Consider the following 18,069-nt stretch of genomic DNA (forward strand, 5'->3'; position numbering starts at 1 on the left):
TGGAGTGCCTTTCACCCAGTCCCGTGGCGGCTTGCCGCTCTGCCATCGGCGGAGTAATATGTAGTAGTCCGTAGTAGCAAATAGTCCGCGCGTATTTTTATTTCTGCGGGCTTATTTTGCGGCTATATTATCTGCGAATGAAACTATTTATTCATGGAAACCTAAAAAACAAAATAAAGCTAAAGCAAAGCCTCCACGGAGCTGGCTGAAAGGAACTTCACGCATTGGTAGACTCCGCCCATCGTACGAGGCAGAATTTAAAAAAAAGGGCGGGAGCCGGACGTTAATTCGATTTAATTAGGGAAATCGTCCATACAGGGCAATAAGTTGCAGTTTCTAAGAGTGCTAGGAACGTGTAGATCGAGTTCCCGCAGCAAAAAGACAAGTTCAGAATCCTCTTCAGTGCACCTTTAACCGACTTTTTCAGTAATTTCAATGGTAGTACTTTGTGGTCAGCAGTCAGCTTGAGTCTATCTTGGCGGTTTTGTCTGCATGCGCAAATTAATTACCAGTAAATACCATACAAATGTAGAAGGAATTTCTATTGTCATTACAAAAATAACGCAAATTAGGTCATATAGCCAGCATAGCTGGTAGCCAAAAAAGTGGTAGGGTTTTAACGTAGTTACGAGTAAACGTGTGAGCGAGCAGCGGGGCATCATGTGATCTGCATGTTGGTGGCAGTGATACAACAGCCACTCATTTGTCGGGGTAGCCAGAACGTGACATTTTCTCATGGCACCCAGTGCACAGTTTCGTATCGGTGTTTGGCATGCTGTTGATAAACCTACTTAACCGACTAACTGCTCTAAGTGGGTTATAGTGAACAGGTGCTTAGCTAGCAGGTGGGAAGGAAATGATGCTTCAGAGTCTGCAGAGGCATGTAATACCCCTGTCACACGGGCACTTTCGATGCTCATTGAACTCGATCGGCATCGAGATTTTCGAGCACGCTTGAAGCATCCGGTGCTACACGGGCATTTTCAATGCTCCTTGAGAAGTTTCCCTCATGTGTGTTAGGTGGCGCCAAATGTTCCTCTAACAGCCATAACAAGGTGATGTCCGGCAACACTGTGCAGTCGGGGCCAGCGGCAGCCAAATCCGTAGCCAGACGTGCGACGCTTCTCTGTACCTCTGCTGTTGTGCGATGGAACCCGAGGGTCCGCAAGGCCTCCGCGATTTCTGCGTAGCCTACGGCGTTTATCTTCTGGCACCGCAAATTATCTAGGCGGTCTAGCCAGCAGTCGATGAGAGCGGCTGTCTCGCGCTCGCTCCATAGTTTGCGCGTCGACGAACAGGAGGACGCCATCTTTGTTGTTTACATGACGGCGAAGCTAGGAGCGGGGTGTCGAGATTATTTATAAATATGTTTGCATATAAGCAGGCATAGTGCCTGAAAATGTTCTGTCTTGCATTATATTCAATTACAACAACAACAGTTGTAGTTTTGTTTTGTCAACTAATGTTTATTTGTATAGCTTCGTGAGAGCGAGAGTGCTTTCGATTGTGCTTGGAACCTCAAGCACGCTTGAGGGACCGGCATCGAGTCAAGCAGGATCGAGCTCGATTGCGCTTGAAAGTGGCCGTGTGACAACCGTCGATCTGCATTGAGTTCGATGAGGATTGACTCAATGAGGATCGAAAGTGCCCGTGTGACAGGGGTATAAGCTAGTGGAGCAGTGCCTCAGATCGCACATCTGTGCTGCATGTTAAAAAACACCACTGTTGCAAATGCCCCCTGGCTTCCCTACTTAGTAACATTTCAGTTTGGCTGTAATTCGTACTCGTCACCCAGCTAGCTAGCTATGGATTCCATGGCAAGAATACTGACCTTTTTTTTTTTTTTGGTTAAAAACGAATTTCGAAAGCAGAATTCAGCACACTGTTATAATTCTTTTTTTTTTTTTTTTTTTGTTAGAACCAGAAACTCCATCCCCCTACATATAACCTTGTTTGCAAGCATGAGCAGTTTCGCTCGGCATAGGGCTTCCCACTGATGCACAGATGCCCAATGAGTGCACACGCTCCCTTGTGGATATGGCAGCTTCCGGTTGCCGCTTACGAAATGCCAAAAATAGCCGTTTGCCATTCATGTGTTTTTGTTTTTTTTCCTCACTGGCTAGTTGCTGCATAGGGCACTTTAGAAGAAAAAAAAATAAAATGGTCTTATGAGGGAGCACTGGTTCTGGCATTTCAGGAAGGTTTGCACCGTTTTGTCCCATATTAAACAGTCTGTGAGTTTGATTTTTCTTTTTCCTGCACTGTGGTTGTGGTGAATTGAATTTACACACTTGCCTGGCTTTCTTTTTTTTGCTTTTTTTTTGGGGGTGGGTGGGGGGAGAAATGGAACGCACCAAATGGACTCATCACTTTTGCTGAAGAGCAAAATTGAATGAAAAAAAAAGTGACAAAGCTTGATGTCCTGTAGAGCTAAATATTGGCTGGAACTGTGGTCCAGGATTCCTTGCAGTGATGCAGATTTGCTTGTAGTCTGAGAGGCATCATTCGTTGGCATTACCCTCAAGGGAACGGCTTGTCTTATGCGTATTACCAACACTTGCTACCAGACGCACCTCCACGCTTTCAATTGCATTCACGCTATGCCGGAAAACCCTATAACTAAATTCAACTTGATGCCATGAGAACATTCGTCTCAGCGCACTTGTTGGGCTGCCTGTACTGCCCGCCTCTTATCCGTTTTTAGGAATTATTTTGTGGCAGGCTGCAGACTAGTACTACTTTTTTAGGAGCAAAAGTTGAGCACAGTTGCTTTTCTCCTGTTTGTCAGCACAGTGGTTTCTTGGCATTGCAAAGGAATGTGCATGAATAGATTCAAGGCTGGCCCCGTTTTCAGTTCCCCAATTAAAAGTGCCTTAGTAATAGTAGTAATTGGTTAGCAATAAAGGAAAGGCACAGTAACTGTCTCACCCAGGGTGGACATCCAAACCCGACTGTGAGGGATTATATAGAAGAAAGAGAGAAAGAGAGGCCTTTTTTGAGCTCTGCGAATTAATTTTGACTGCCCCACTTTCTTGGACATGTACTGACATGGCACAGTGCATGGCCATATCTTGCATTTCACCTCCATCGAAAAGCGATTGCAGTTGCCTGTGTTCAATTCTGCAGCCGCTTGGCATGATTACCATGCCACTGCATCGAGTGAAAGGTACCTTGGATGTAAATGATTTTGGCACTAGCTTAGTGCTTTTGTTTGTTCTTGACCAAACTTTATGAAATTTACTGTGCCTATTCAGTTTCTTGCACTGATTTCAAATGCCTGCATTGTGTTTTGAATTGGCCAATTAGTTACAAAGATAAATAAAATAATGGTTCATAATTTGCGGAAACATTGGAAAGATAACCACACCATAGCAATTGATATTGACGTATGACTAGGTACTAGAAAGTGTAAGGGATGCCATGCTAGGAGTACTTTTATTAGTGATGCTATAGCAATTCAGAATTCACTGTTCCAAATGTGGGTGTACCCTACCGTCTGATCCAGAGCAGAACTGCAAATTTTTAAAGAATAAATTCCAAAATCTGTTCCTAACACTATGTGATTTACACTCTTAGCTGTGCAACAATAAAATTGATGGGTCTACCTGCCTTGAAGGCAGAGATATTGCTACTGCAAATTAGCAAGAAGTAAAAAAAATGAATGTTTCGAGAAAACATTGTTTTTGCGCGGTATTTAGCGTACAGTGATGTTATAAATTGATCCGGCAGCCAAAATACTGATCCGCTTGATGGGGAGCCTGGCAAACTGAAGGAATATTTGCCGATTCAAAAATGTAAGGTTCAGAATATTGCTTTTTTTTTTTTTTTGTCACAAAGAGCTATGTCATACACAATTGCCTGCAAAGGGAACTCACAGCTGTTTCTATGTGTCCTACGTCTAGCTGCGATTTTTTTGTTTCATGTGCATTTAGCATGCATTTCCATCCCAAATAAGATAATTTTTTGCGACATACAGCGAATATTTTACGGAACGGTCAACTGGGCAGTCCATCGTCCGCCATTTTTGTGTCGACAGATTTTGCCGCAAGTAATGACATCAGCTTTTTTTTTTTTTTGCCAATTTGAAGAGTAATGTGCATCTTCGAAACGAAGCGATTCCAGTCTCTCTAGTGCTTGCATGACAGATTTTGACATTACTATTTCCAACAGTTCTGACTCTTTAAAGGAAATTTTGCACACCTCTGTAAAACATTATCTCACGGTATTTTGAGCTCAAAAGCTAAAATATTTTTCTGATGCCAAGGCAAGTGCTTTATGTGCTGCGTAGCAGCCATTGTTGGCCAAGTTTTCAGAATATGTAGAGATAGAATCTGGTACTGTGTGAAAGCAGTCAGTCAGCTTATCTCTGGAATTATTTTGAATGAGAAACATAATCCTGTACGCAGAACAGATTCGTTTGAAACATTGCACACCCATTTTTCATGTCAAAGGCAGGCAGCAGAGCAGTTCACTGTGCGTGATCTTCCTGTTGAATTTAAAGTATCATTTGTTAGAAAGACTTCATGTGATTGCGTGGTAAACATCCATGTTCTTTGTGATAGCGACGTGATGTGGCAGCTCTTTTAGTTCGAAGCATGCACCATAAGCACATTTCGGGAAAGCAGGAAGCAACATAGATTGCTGTATTCACGAACTTCTTGTTTTGCTGTTGCAGCACTGAACCAAAATAATTTTTTCAAAAAAGTGGCATGCAGTAACGGATGTCTATGACCTGCCAGCTAAGAGATTTTCTTGTGCAAAGCATTTGCATTAGCGCTTGCAGTTAAGTTGTTTATTAAAAGCTAGCCAGCAGAAATATTGATGGATAGAGACTACATCTGCATGTGCCCGTCCGTAAAGTAGTGCTTGGGCATGTCCCCTTCTCCCCCCTTTTTTTTAAACTGTAAAATGACAAAGTAGACATTCATTGCTCTCCACATGTACTGGGACCAAAGTAGGGTGACTGCGTCTATTGCCTCTGAATAAAAACTACTTCATGGCTTCAATAAAACCAAAATGAGCAAGCACCAGCAATCGTATAGCACGATGTGGCACTTCCTGGATTGTGTCTTTCTTGAATGGTGCATCCTCTTCACTATGCTTGCGTTGCTGTGACCATCACACACCTCAGTCAAAAAGCAGGTACATATTTTTATTCTTATAAAAAAAGAAGTGTTTGACAAAAAAAAAAAAAAGACATCTGTACCATTCACTGTCACAGGAAATACACACTAATGTAAACAAAAATGGGAACAATAATTACTATAAAAAATGTCCACAGGTAAATTTCTTGCACCATAGAATTCTCTTTGAAGTTGCCATCTGCGAGGCACACAGCTTGCTCTTCGCTACAAGCCAGCCCTGCATGGATGCCGGTTTTCTGCCTCATCTGGAACCGTTCACAACAAAAGTGCACTTTCAAACAAGCAGCAGTCTAGTGTTCGCACTATGCTGGAGGAGCATGGGAGTCTGGGGAGAGCTGGAGTTGAGGAGCCTGGAATAACAGGAATGCTCACTACCGTGAATACCTTTGAAAGCAAAGGGTGCATCCCGTCTATCACAGAAACTTGGCTTATCTAAAAACCTGGTGTGTGGCAGCTGTTGTCGAGGGGAAGGGCACCTTCCGGAAGATACATGGACTATTCCTCTTTTGTGTGCTCTTTCTTCAGCTTGATATGTTGTAAATAGTGCTGGTAGAAGCACTTGTTTCTTTTTTTGTTTTTTTTTTTTTTTTTGCTACTGTTCTTCTAAGACACCGGTACGAAAATATGCAATGCACCTCACAACCTAAGCGACTGTAAGCATGGTGCAGCCTTTCTGGGCAGAGGTATTAACTGTGAACATGCCTCTTGAAGCAGTTAAGGTGTCCCTAGGTGGTTTCCCCCTCCACTTGATTTTTCTTTTCGTTACTTAGCATGCAACACACTCTAAAATGGACAACAGTCCTTTCTTGCTAGACTAGCTTGTCGGAATCTCGCGGCTGCCCTTCTGAAACATTAAGCTGGGTGTCTGGGAGCTAGAGCACACTGTAAGCTCCATTCCCTACGCAAGCAAGCTGCACTTGCCACCTGTCTGAACAGCATGAATGTCGGCACAAAGTTCAGTTTGTTAAGTACTCTTCTATTTATAGAGTTGCGCTCCTCCATCACACAGCAGTCTCGTGGGATGCATTGTGCAGTAGCGGCACTTGAGACGCAGCCGCTTCCATCTGTGAGTCCATGTGCACAGTCACACTTAGGGGTGGCATGTGGCTGGGGCCTGGCTGTTCCGCTGACATCGCACACATCACCTCCGGCATGTCAGCAACTGGCAGCTCGGCAGCAAAGTCAGGGAAACAGTCAAGATTGGGGAAGTTTGGCTGCAGGACCACTTCATCTGGCGACACCTGAGATAGTGTGTCTGGCGTGTAGTAGGCAGAGACCTGGCTCTCCGTGTCCTCATCCACAAACAGCGGGAGAATGGCTGGCGGTGGTGGCAGCATGTCCAGATGCGGAGGCACAAGCCCCAAATCTGCGGCATCGAAGATGATCGAGTCCGTGCGGGCGCAGACACTTCGACAGCTCTCGAGGTTAAGGTTCTCCAGTATCTTGTTCAGGTGCTGTTGCTGCAGCTTGTAGTTCTCGCGCAACTTGTACAGATGATGAGCACTGAATTTACGAATCCTGTTGCGCTGAAAGACGTAGTTCTCTCGAAGCCTGTCAATTTGGCCCACACCGTAGTCCCGCACCCGTTGCACCTAGAGCAGGAACAAGTAGGTGGTGTAAAACACTCGTGCTGTATTACAGCCTTGGCGGCATCATGTCAAAAGCTGTTTGGATTTTACAGTTTGTACTGGTTCAAGTCAAGTGTCAAGAACTTCGAAGACAAAATGGCCTTTTCTGCTACTTTCAACGAATTACCCGAACACTGCATAACGAGATGAAAAATTTGTCTTACCTGTGAGTAATAGTTATCCCGAATGTTGGTGATTTGTGTTGTGCCATAGTCGCAGAAATCCCGCAGGCGCTCTGTCTGGCCCGAGTAGCTCTCCCGGATTCTCTCCATCTGCTGCGTACAGTTGTCCTTTATCCTCTGCACTTGGCAGGCGTAGTTCTCTCGAAGGCGCTCCAGTTGCTGGCACCGGTACTGCTCCAGGCTTTCGAGCATGTGGTAGAGCTGACGCGCACGCGGGGAGTCGCCACCCATGCAGCACGGACACTCCACCCCAAACCGTCGCAGTATGGCACTGACTGCCATGACCACCAGTGTGATCAGCAGGAAACCAAAGGCTGTTGCACAGCCCACAAGCACACTCACTATTTTGACATTCACCAGGAAGTCGTAGTCCAGGGTCAGCTGTATGGCCACTGTGTGGTGGCCCAGCACATTGCTCGCTGTGCACCGGTAATGACCACTGTCACCACGTTGAACCTCACGCACAAAAAGGTCCCCATTCTTGAGGAGCACAAACTTGGGACAATCACCCTTGGCCACTGGTCCATTGAGGGAAGAGTTTCCAACGGATGCACCGTATTCCGCAGTCCAGTTGAACCGGTGTCTGTGTGGTGTGGTCCAGGTGATTGATGGAGCGGGACTTCCATCCACACGGCATGAAAGCACTGCAGATGTAAACAACCTAAAGTGCGCCTGGGTGGTGTGCTCAAGCACAGTGGCATTGCGGCAGACCATGTGCTTGTCAACAGCATCGAGCAGCGTGACGTCCGTTAGATTTGAGGGCTTGGCACAGAGCGTCTGTGATGGTGACAACAGATGAGCCTGCACGTTGTCACGCAACCACAGCAACAGCCAGTACAGCCGGCAGTCACAGAACCAAGGATTGCCATTGAGACGAATTCGTTCCACTTGTGTCAGCGGGTCAAACAGCCCAGGCGGGAGAGTTGTGAAATTATTGAAACGCAAGTCCAGCTTGCGAACAGTTGTCAGTGGCCAGAGGGCACCACTTTCCACAGTCTCCAGGGCAGGGCAGTCTGTCATGAGCACTTCCTGCACATTGTCGAGGCCCACAAACGATGCCTTTGACAAGTGGGAGAGCTTGTACAGGTGCGATGCATGCAGTTGGCGGATTTTGTGCCCATGTTTGAAGGCTTCATGAAGGCCCAGCATTTGGTTGTGGCTAATGTCCAGTACTTCAAGTTCTAGCGTCGGTCGAAATGTGCCGGCTTGTATGGTCGGGATGTGGTTATGGCTAAGATTGAGATATCGCAGCGAGTTTAGGCCTTTAAGGCTTAGGAGCCCCATGGAACTGATGCTGTTGTAATCCACCCGTAGATGCACAAGGTGATGCAGAGACCAGAACACAACATTGTTCAGTGCATGGATATTGTTGTGCGAGAGGTCAAGCACTGTCAAGTTCGAAAGGCTTTGGAACCACTCGTGTTTCAATTGGTCCAGATGGTTTCCCGAGAGGTTTAACACAGTAAGTGCTTCAAGGGCATCGAAACTATTTACATGGATGGCATAGATCACGTTGTTGCTCACATCCAGCTCTTGGAGAGAGACTAGCGTCCGAAAACTATCTACATGTATTTCTTCTATAAGATTCTGGTGCAGATTGAGGCGGCTCAGGTAACTTGCATGTGTATAGTTTGTGGGACTCAGCTCGCTTGAGTTGAAGCTTCGGATCTTGTTCCGCGAAAGATCGAGTGAGGCCACTTGAGGTGAGAGGTCCTTCGGCACGGCCCTGCGCAGCTGCCCGACGCAGAGGACTTGCTGCGCTCCGGAAGAGTCGATTGAGCGGCACTTGCACGTTTGGGGACAGTCGGGCGGCGCGCCATCTTGGCGGACGGCACCATCCGAGCCAGCGCCGTCCGCCGGTGCCACGCCGCAGGCGGCACATGCGAGCAGCGAGAGGCATACATAGAGTGTGACGCCTCCCGATGGCAGCTTCACTTGCATTGTTTGTCACACCTGGAAGGGAAAAGGCGGCCGCATCATCAGCCAGCGCGGACGAGACCACCGGTTTTATCGACTCAGCTCGTCATCGATCTAGCTACGCTGCTCAGTCTGTAAGTTGCGAAATCGCGCCTCGCATGCGGGTGTTTACAAAGCTTTGCTCAAACTGCGCTGAACGTCCGGCCTAAGACATTAATGTACTCGGATTGATATGTCGGCCTATATCGAGCGAGGTTCGGTGAGGGGGCCGATGTTTGGAAGCATTTTCCGCGGCGCCAGCGAGCGGTGGCGTTAAATTAAGGGGCGACTTCGTCGGCCCCGTCGCGAGGGGCTGCCGTTCGGCTTGCAAAACCCCACGAACCCACTGTGTCATTCTGTCCGCCGCTAACGGCGGATAAGCGGCTGGCTGCTAACAGGAGCGCATTAGGCCTAATGTCGACCGCGCTTCTCGTAGGCAAGACGGCCGCGAAGTCGCTCAGCTTCCCTGCGACGTTATCCACCCCGAGCTAACAGGGTTGTTGGTCCCGCGCCTCCCATTGTCTCGGGTGTTCCGCCGTCGCGAGCAGTATGGGCACGCTTCCGAGTATTCGCGCTAGCGAGCGCGCCAGGCCAGCGGCCTCGATCGGCCGTTGGGCGCGTTAAGGAGAGCGAGGTTGCCGAGGCTCGGCGGTCCTTACCGTCTCGGGGTCAACGAGGATTGCCGCTGCCTTTAGCCTGGGCCGCTTTCCCCGCACTGTTGACCGGCTGCGGATCATCGTGAACGAGTGGTTGTTGCGGCGCGACTGCGATCCGCGAGCATCGTTTCCAGCGTGCTTCCGTCGCGAAAGGCCCAGCGACCGCTGTCGGCCCCCGTCTGCTGCTGTGCTGCGAGCGCGCGGAGCGGCGCCAACATGTCCGTCCGATCCGGTGCGCGCGCGCGCGGGCGAGGAGGCTGCCCCGGCGCCTTTCTCTTTCGATTCCGCGTCCCCCCCCCCCTCTCTCTCTCGTCCTCGCTTCGGCCCCTCTCTGCGATCCGGCGCTTTTGCTGGGCCGCCGCCGCTATGCAATGCATTGTTGCGCCCCCAGAAGAGGAGGAACCCTTTGGTTGTCATGCGCCGGTGTCAAAGCCTTAGCGCCGCGTTGTCTGCCGCAACATCTGCGTTGCTCTTCGAGGCCTTGTTCTTGTTTTCTTTTGGTCGGGGCTGTCACGTCTGCTTGTCGCTCCATTTTTTTTTCCCTCTTTAGTTCTTCAAACGAAGATAAAGCGTTCGCCGCGCGCTAATCGCAGTGCCTCTTCCCGGAATTCAGACTCGTTCGCCCAGTTCCAGTTCTGTCCTCAACTGACGATTTCTATTTGTGCCCCGTCGTCTCAGCTCGTGGCACCAGAGAGCCCAGCTTGGCCGCTACCAACCGCCTCGCGCATACTAATTGTGTTGCGAGCTCATAGCGGATACAGCATAGCTTCGAGAGCGTTGCTCGGTACCTTACGTCTGCGACTTTATATTCGCAGGAGAGGCACAGGGATGGGGCGTTTGACCGTGTCTGAGCGCTTTACTGCCGCCCTGCGTGCGCCGGCCGATTGCTACGCAGCGACCAAGTTTTTTCCTCCGAGAGACCGTATGATTGAGGGCTCGAGTGCGGCATTAGCGGGTAAAGGAGCGCGTTGGAATTTTTATTTTCTTTCGCCACCCGGCGCCGCAGCTTGCGCCGCGTCGTTGCCACATCTCTCGCTGAACCGCTCGTGACCGCGAAGTCGAAGTTGGTCGTGGCGCTAAACGTTCTGCCCGCGGCGAACGTCTCAGTGCGCTCTGATTCGGCTCGCCCGTCACCTAAACGTAAAAACGCGAATAGAGCGTGGGCGTCGCATTTTGCCGTTCAGGCAAAAGAAATAAAGGAAAACAAAAAATAAACATTGATAGATTGAGCCTGGCTGCACATACGCGCTGTTTTGCGGGCGGGTCTGCGCGCGTTTCCATTCTGCCTTTGCTCGCGGGTCTTCGATTTTTGTTTTTTTTTTTATGAACGTCCGCGCTTCGCAGCAGTCTCAACGTCCTGTGTGCCCTTCGTTGCTCGCTTGCGCAGCCCTGGCTTATCTCCGTTGCGGGCCGCGCGATGGTCGAGAGTTGCCGGGGGGAAAGAGAGTGGCGCGACTGTTGTGTGCGCCGCCCAAGGGGCGAGGAAGGCGAATGAAATAACCGTTTGTCCTTTTGACTCCTGCGAGGGGGGCGTCCGCTCCCCCGTGTGCTGCCCAGGTTTATCGTCCGGCTAACCCGTGCTTGCAGTGCCCGCAGCGAGACCCGGGGAAAAACGACTACCGGTGGAGAGGTTTTTTTTTTTTTTTTTAGCCCCCTTCGAGTTTCCGGTTCGACATAGGACGCGCTGCGGTTCGATAACTCGGTTATTTGGCGCTCGCTTTTGAGTCTTGCGAGCGGCGAAACCGTTACGCCCTTCTTGGTCTTTTTTTTTTCTTTTTTTTTTTTTTGCCGCTCCTATCTCTGTCTTCCTCATTTCGAACGAGTTTAGCAAATGGTTCGCGAAGTTGTCGCCGGTTCCGTGACCGGCTGCCCCGAGGTTTAAGTGATTTTCGAAACCCTGCGTTGTGCGCGATTGTGGCATGTACGTTTCGCTGGTTTTTAGTGGTTCCCAGTCGCGCACCGTTGCGTGTTCGAATGTAAGCATTGGTCGCCGCCGTATCTCTCTGTTTTCTGCGGGGCAAGCGCCCATGAAACCTGACCCGTGTGTCGCTTCCGCTGCTGCCGAAGAGGGGGGGGGGGGGGGGGATGGCCGCGAAGCTCTCCTTTCGTTAACCCGTTAGCAGCTGCGCCTCGGGGAGACTGCTGAGGGTTAGATTCGCATCACGCAGGGATTCGCGCTAGCGCTCTGACGTCACTGGTCGGAGAAGTTACGACGCTACCGCTACTGTTGTAACCCGCAGTTTGTCTAGGACGACGGGTAAAACGGAGGGAGTAGCTGTCGAGTGTTTCTCTGGCGCGACTGCTTCGGACGAACATCCGGGTTCTGCGCAGTGCAAACATCGGGGGGGGGGGAAAGAGTTCGCTTTCCAGGGCGTACTACCTACGTCGTCGACTTAAAATTCCCGCGCTGTCGCGCGCTGACCGGAGCAGCAGTCGTCGTCGTCGTATTTTTCGTTCCGAGCGCGGCGTGTTTTTGCTCCCGTGACCGGCCCGTGTTTATCCTCCGCTCTCAGCAGCAGCGGGTGCAACTGTGTAACGCTGCACTTCTTCCGCGGGTCGCCCACTTCGCGGTGGAAAACGTAAACACGGAGCCCGTGTTTACGCTCGGGCCCGAGATTCTTTGCGCTTGGTCGGGAGGCCACTCCGCGCTTTTCGGCGCTCCAGTCTCGTCTGCCTCCGTCGGTTTCTTGCTGCGGTAACGTTCCCGCGTTCAGCAGCTCTGCGCGCTCGTTGTCGATACGGGTGACGGACGAACGAGGGGACACGTTTCGTGCCGCACTCATTCCGCTGATAAATGTTGGAACAGGGGAGAGGGACAAAGGAATGCACTGAATAAGTGTTTTGTTTTATCCCCTCTCTGTCTTTTCCTGCGGCCTTGCATCAGCTAGCTCAAAACGAAGTGAGTGCAACTCTCGAAACGAAAGATTGCACTGGGGGTGTCTCACTGTAAAACTCCCGAGCTTCGCGTTCTTCCGATGTGTTTTGCTGTTTTTTAATCCGCGATGTAGGTTGGAGCTGTAAGCAGCGCCGGTGCGGCGCGCTTCGATTGAACGTCTTGCGCACGCCTTGTTCGGCTGCGGCCCGCCCGGCTCTGCAGAGCGCCGAACGAACCGAAAACAGAAAAAAAAAAGGGGGGGGGGGGGGGGGGGGAGCCTGCGAGTGACGGGGCCAAGTGCATTAAGCAGAGTGCGAGCAGCGCTATTGATCGGCGGCAGTGCGCGCTCTGCTGGCGAGTGTGCCGGAGAGGACACCGTTTGGGCGTTGTTTGCGTGCGTGTGGTCGTTTTCCGGCGCGCTTGCTCGCTCTGCTCGGATGCTCCTCCTCGGGGGCGCGTCCTAATTTCTCGTCTTCGCGCCCCGGGGGCTCCGTAAGGAGGAAGAGCGGGATAGGGGCCCGCGCAGTTCGCGTCGCTGCCGGGGGGGAAGCTGACGCGGTGTGAGGAGACGTTTGCGGGCGTCGTTTGATGCGTGTGTAATGCCTCCCTGGCGTGTGCAACTTACCGGCGCTCGCTGAGGTAATAATGTCCGCTGAGGGCAGTGCCTAACGCATAGCAGTGGTAGTAGTACTCCGGTTTGCACTATTAGCTGGCGGGTGTTACTCAAGTTGAATTGTATTCAGCGCGAAATACGCTGCAGGTACCGTTTTTGCCAAAAGTAAACCAGGCTGCGTGGTTGGCTTCTCAGCTTTGTAGTGGAGCCATCTAGGCACCTAATAAGAAAAAAAGGAAAAGGAAAGGTGCTGAAATCCGAGAGCAAGAGTTCTGTTTACAATAGAAACGATTTAGCGCCCGAGCGGTACTTGGTGCCCTAAGTACTCCACTAAGGGCTTAGTGTTAGAAGCAAACCAATGCAGCCTGGTTGCTTTTGGGTACGGAGAATGCGTTTTCTTTTTGCGCTGATAAACGAGAAGCCATTCACCTGCAACAAGCTCTAGCGTTGACCTCGACGTTAAAAAGCGATGGTCGTGGTTATTGCTTTCCTTGTCAGATGGAAGGATGACAATGATAGAGTGCTGAGTATTGCTTATCGCGGTAGGAGCCTATCGGTCGGGCCACGGCCGTGTTGTCATAGCCGGGATGTTTGGTGCTGCCCAAGTCGATGCCCGCGCGGGGCCGAGCGAAACACGCGGTTGGGGTAGGGGGAGGGAGAGTGCACGATATCCCGCATTGCAGTGCTTCGCTGCAATCGATCGAACCGCTGTCGTGTCTCCGAGCAGCGGGGCTAAAGCGAGAGTGCGCGCTCGGCCGCTTTGGCGGCAGCACGGCTCTGTGATGGGGGTTTCACTGATGGTATCGCGCTGGCGTCGAAAGCAGCGTAATTTTGCCTCGGAGCGGAGTGCCTCGGGGTGACGTGTGCGCCGAGAATTCGCCGTTCGAAAATTCCTCTCTCGCTGTCGCATCGAGTTGGCCGCGTTGGTCGAGCAAACTTCTCCGGGTCCACGCTTAGTGTAGCGATTATCGCGAATGCTGTTTTTTCTTCATCTTTACGCAGGGTAAGTAAAAAAAGAAAGAAAGAAAGAAAGCAGCTGTTCGCGGCTCTTGTTCTACGCTGCTCGACCGTATAGAGGAAAAGAAAAACGTCCGCATCGCCCTTGCGGAGTCATTTCGCGCGGAGGGGGGGTGGGAGTAGTTCCACCTGACTAGTCGTACTGCCAGTAGCAGTCTTGCGCTCTTCCTTGGTGCGTTCGTTCTTTGGGCACCGCCGCTGCTACTGACGGGTGCGCGCTTCTCTAATCAGTGTCCCCCTTTCGCTCGGTGGCAGAGAAGCTTCGAGGCGGGGAAAGCGGCTTCCTTTCGCTTCCTATTCTCTGGGCGGCCCTTTGTGTCTCTCTGAATAGAACGCTGCAGCTGTGCGGCGGCGTGCACGAGTTCTGCGGGTCACGTGCCGCTTTCGATCCAAGGAATAGAAGTGTGGTGGGAAGCTGTGGTTTTGTGATGCAGCAGTTGCCAAGGGCTGCAGGGCACCACGCGATCACGTGATATGCACTCTTTGCAGAGTCGTTACTTTAAAGGGTGCACATGTTCTGGGTTAGCAGTCGTGTTGTTTTCTCATCGTCGATGCGAAACTGACTCTGCATGTCATCTGTGCCGCAATGTTTCATTCCTTCCCGCCTCCACCCCATTAATACCCTTATGTGAGGGAGGCAGAAAGTTAGGTGGGCGGATGAGATTAAGAAGTTTGCGGGGATACAGTGGCGGCAACTGACAAAGGACAGGGTTAATTGGAGAGACATGGGAGAGGCCTTTGCCCTGCAGTGGGTGTAGTCAGGCTGATGATGATGATGATGTGAGAGAGGTATCTTAACGAATAAAGTAGCCGCTGAAACTTGAAACTCCTGAAGAGTTTCGGATAAAGTTCGCCTATTTATTTGTGACGCTGAGTGTGCCGCGCGGCATAAGACGTGGTGTTAGTCACGAAAGCTAGAATAAGTTACAGAAATGCATGAAGCCCGGTTGCGTGTAAATAGTCACATAAGCTTCGGGAGTTCGCCTAGTAAAAACGTATCAGCTTAGAGGCGTTCGGCGCTTGCGATGAGGAAAAAAAAAAAAGGTTGTTTGCGGTTCTGCTCTGGCATTCCTGTGGTAGGCAAGAGAGAGGCCCCACTTGGCGCGCTTCGTTGCCCAGAAAGAAATTAGTTCATTTGCATGCGGTGTTACGTCGTCTGACCAGATAACCGTTTTTATTCACGTACTACGTGTAAGGGTCATGACCCACGAATGTCTGGCGCCGGACAATGCAAACCGTTCTTGCATGCGCGGAAGGTGTGGCAAATTCAGAACCTGATTCGGCTCGAATCTCCACTTCTATAACAGCTTTCGCAACGCACTGCCTTTTTATTTATTTCTTTCGTTCCGTTCCGCCCTTGGGTCTACGTGCGCGGCCGCCGCGGCGTGCAGAGTATAGCGCGAAGCTGACCGTGACGCGCTGGACGGCGGCCAAGTGGAACCGTCCTCCTTCTTTTCCTCCTCGGGGCATTTGTTGATGTCGGCCGGCCGGCTTGATTCGCTTTCGATGCGGACCCGCGCTAATGGACACAGCCGCTCCTAGCGATGCTTGCTGCAGCCGCCGTCCGGTGCGCCGCGCAGCCTTGCTCTATCTGGCGAGCGAGCGACGCGACCGTCGAAAAATCGCCGGCTCGTCTTTGCGGTCGCCTCGCTCAAGGGCGCCGCTCGTTTCGAGCGAGTTGTTCGGCGAGAGCATTTCCTCCCGTCGAACCAGTAGTCGCGATCTGGCACCGACAGGCAGGATGCAAGTCGAGAAAAAAGCGGCTTTTCTTCGTGAAAGGGGGGCCAATGGCGTCGGTCGATTCTCGTAGGCCTGCTAGCCTGAGCAGCGTGACAGTGCAGGCAGAGGACGATCCCCTTCCATCTGCCACTCCCTGCATTGTCACTCTAGCAGTTTAATGAGAATCGACTGACGCCATAGGCTGGAAGGGTGTCCTTTGACAGGGAAAAACCGAGAAATTCTTGAGGCCCGTGTACTGTGCGATGTCAGTGCACGTTAAAGAACCACAGGTGGTCGAAATTTCCGGAGCCCTCCACTACGGCGTCCCTCATAGCCTTAGTCGCTTTGGGACGCTAAACCCCATGAACCAAAACCAAACCAAACCTTTTTTTTTTTTTGTTGACTTGTATCCTGCTATAGACACTCGCGCCGGATGCTTTTTCAGACGGTGGCAGACCTTTCTTGTTTGTGTTCCCCATCTGTGTTGTCAATGGTTCTCTTTCTTCTGCCGCCTACGCTAGTGCCGTGTGTGTCCGAATTAACGAATAGCCTGTTAATAAATCTGGCAGTGTTTCTTCGTCCAATGGAGAATTATTTTGTCCTGAGAAAGCTTTGAACGATTCTCGCCACTGCGCTGTGTTCGTGGTGGGGCAGCTGAGTGCGTATTCTGCTTGCATCGGTGCAGGGTGCAGCTGTTGTCGCCGACATCGCGGTCGTCTACGTTATTTTTTTTTTTTTCGTTATCGCATTTCCGCTCATTCCGAAAAGCGCTCTTGCGCGGGCCATTTCGTTAGTCCTTGAGCTCCGCTATCTCCCATGAGAGTATACGTACACGGTTTTCGTTTCACGGCGTGTGCGCCGCGTCCTCCGCGCGCGCATTGCTCTCTCTACATCACCTGCCGCGTGTCCATAGAGTGCCGATAAAAATCTGCGCAGGGCGCACCGCTTTCCCTTCGCAACGACTGCGCCGATTGCCGGGAGAGCCGCCTCGGACGCTCTGCAAGCGGCTTCCCGCTGCTGTTTTCGCGCGCACCCGCTGACCGCCGAACGGGGTCCCGCGTCTGTTGTTAAGCGCCGCGCTGGCAGACAGCTGGGGCTTTGACGTGGTGCTTACGCGTCGCCATGCAGCCGCGTTGGTCTTCGCGGTGGTTTTGTTTGTTTAAATTCTTACGTTCGTGTTCGTGTTTTATGCGTTGGCGTAGGCGCTCCGCTGTGAAGAAAGTTTGGTTTGGTTTGGTTTATGGGGTTTAACGTCCCAAAGCGACTAAGGCTTTGAGAGACGCCGTAGTGGAGGGCTCCGGAAATTTCGACCACCTGGGGTTCTTTGACGTGCACTGACATCGCACAGTACACGGGCCCCTAGAATTTCTCCTTCGAAGAAGTTCAGCCGCAGCGGCCGGGATCGAACCCGCGTCTTTCGGGTCAGCAGCCGAGCACCATAACCACTGAGCCACCGCGGCGGCCTGTGAAGAAAGTGACCGGCGTAGTGTTGTGTTCCACTTGCTGCCTGCAACGGTCGGTAAATGAGGCAAACTAGAAAGGAGGTGAGGCCGGTAGGCGGCTGCAACCAAACACCACCTGCTGCAACGGGAACCCCCCCCTCTAAAGAAAGAAAACAAAACTTGGTAAATTTAATAAGAACGACCACGAATGACTCGTCAAAAATGAAAATGACTAAGCATGACTCAGGACAGAGGACAGCAGAGTTTTAGCAAAAAACCGTTAATAAGCAAATAAGTGGCAAAGTATGTAGGAGAATATAAAGCGAAGGTAAATAGAAGAGAAGAGGAGCAGTTAAAAGAAAGATTAATGCCAGCGCATTGTCATTGCATAATCATCATTTTTTTTTATAACACTCTGGGTGCGGCTGCTACGCGAAAACAACGAAGGACTTTCAATTTTGATGCGCGCTAATAGAATCGTTGAAAAGGAGCCAGCACATTGTACTTATTTCGTTTTCTTTGCGATCGTAAAACTTGTTTGTAACTAACGATTCAAGTCTGGGGTTTGTTGAGTTTCTTCATTTCGTTCCTTCACAATTCATGGCGCGTTTCTTCCCTTATAAGCAAGCCAAATGAATTTTCTTTAGTTCCTATCGGTCCGCGCTTTAGTTGTTCTCTGTTCTAAAGCTGATATCGGTGCGCGGTGGATAACCACGCGTCATCGTAGCAGTAAATCCAGAGTCCTCCATTGCTTAAAGTGCGCGCGTGTTAATTTGTCGAGTAGAAAGCGCATCTGTCAATCGATCTCGTCGCATCGCGGCGGACACCGGCTGTGTC

At 50.9% G+C, this 18,069-nt stretch overlaps 2 protein-coding genes across 3 annotated transcripts in view; one reads left to right on the top strand and one right to left on the bottom strand.

Annotated features, from left to right (window-relative positions):
* Ndf (Nucleosome-destabilizing factor) overlaps window positions 1-18,069 on the top strand; it is a 99,912-nt gene that overhangs the window by 26,597 nt on the left and 55,246 nt on the right. The gene's annotated exons all lie outside the window — the stretch shown is intronic.
* LOC149372194 (uncharacterized) lies at window positions 5,132-9,802 on the bottom strand. Its single transcript, XM_089566594.1, has 3 exons — window positions 9,570-9,802; window positions 6,937-8,907; window positions 5,132-6,736 (listed from the first exon to the last, which is right to left on the bottom strand). The coding sequence occupies exons 2-3, from the start codon at window positions 8,893-8,895 to the stop codon at window positions 6,146-6,148; spliced, it is 2,550 nt and encodes an 849-aa protein (XP_089422720.1). The 5' UTR covers window positions 8,896-8,907; window positions 9,570-9,802; the 3' UTR covers window positions 5,132-6,145.

Source organism: Amblyomma mixtum, chromosome 1 (genome assembly GCF_055824585.1).
Source record: "Amblyomma mixtum isolate Tamu chromosome 1, ASM5582458v1, whole genome shotgun sequence".
Classification (NCBI taxonomy): Eukaryota; Metazoa; Arthropoda; class Arachnida; order Ixodida; family Ixodidae; genus Amblyomma; species Amblyomma mixtum.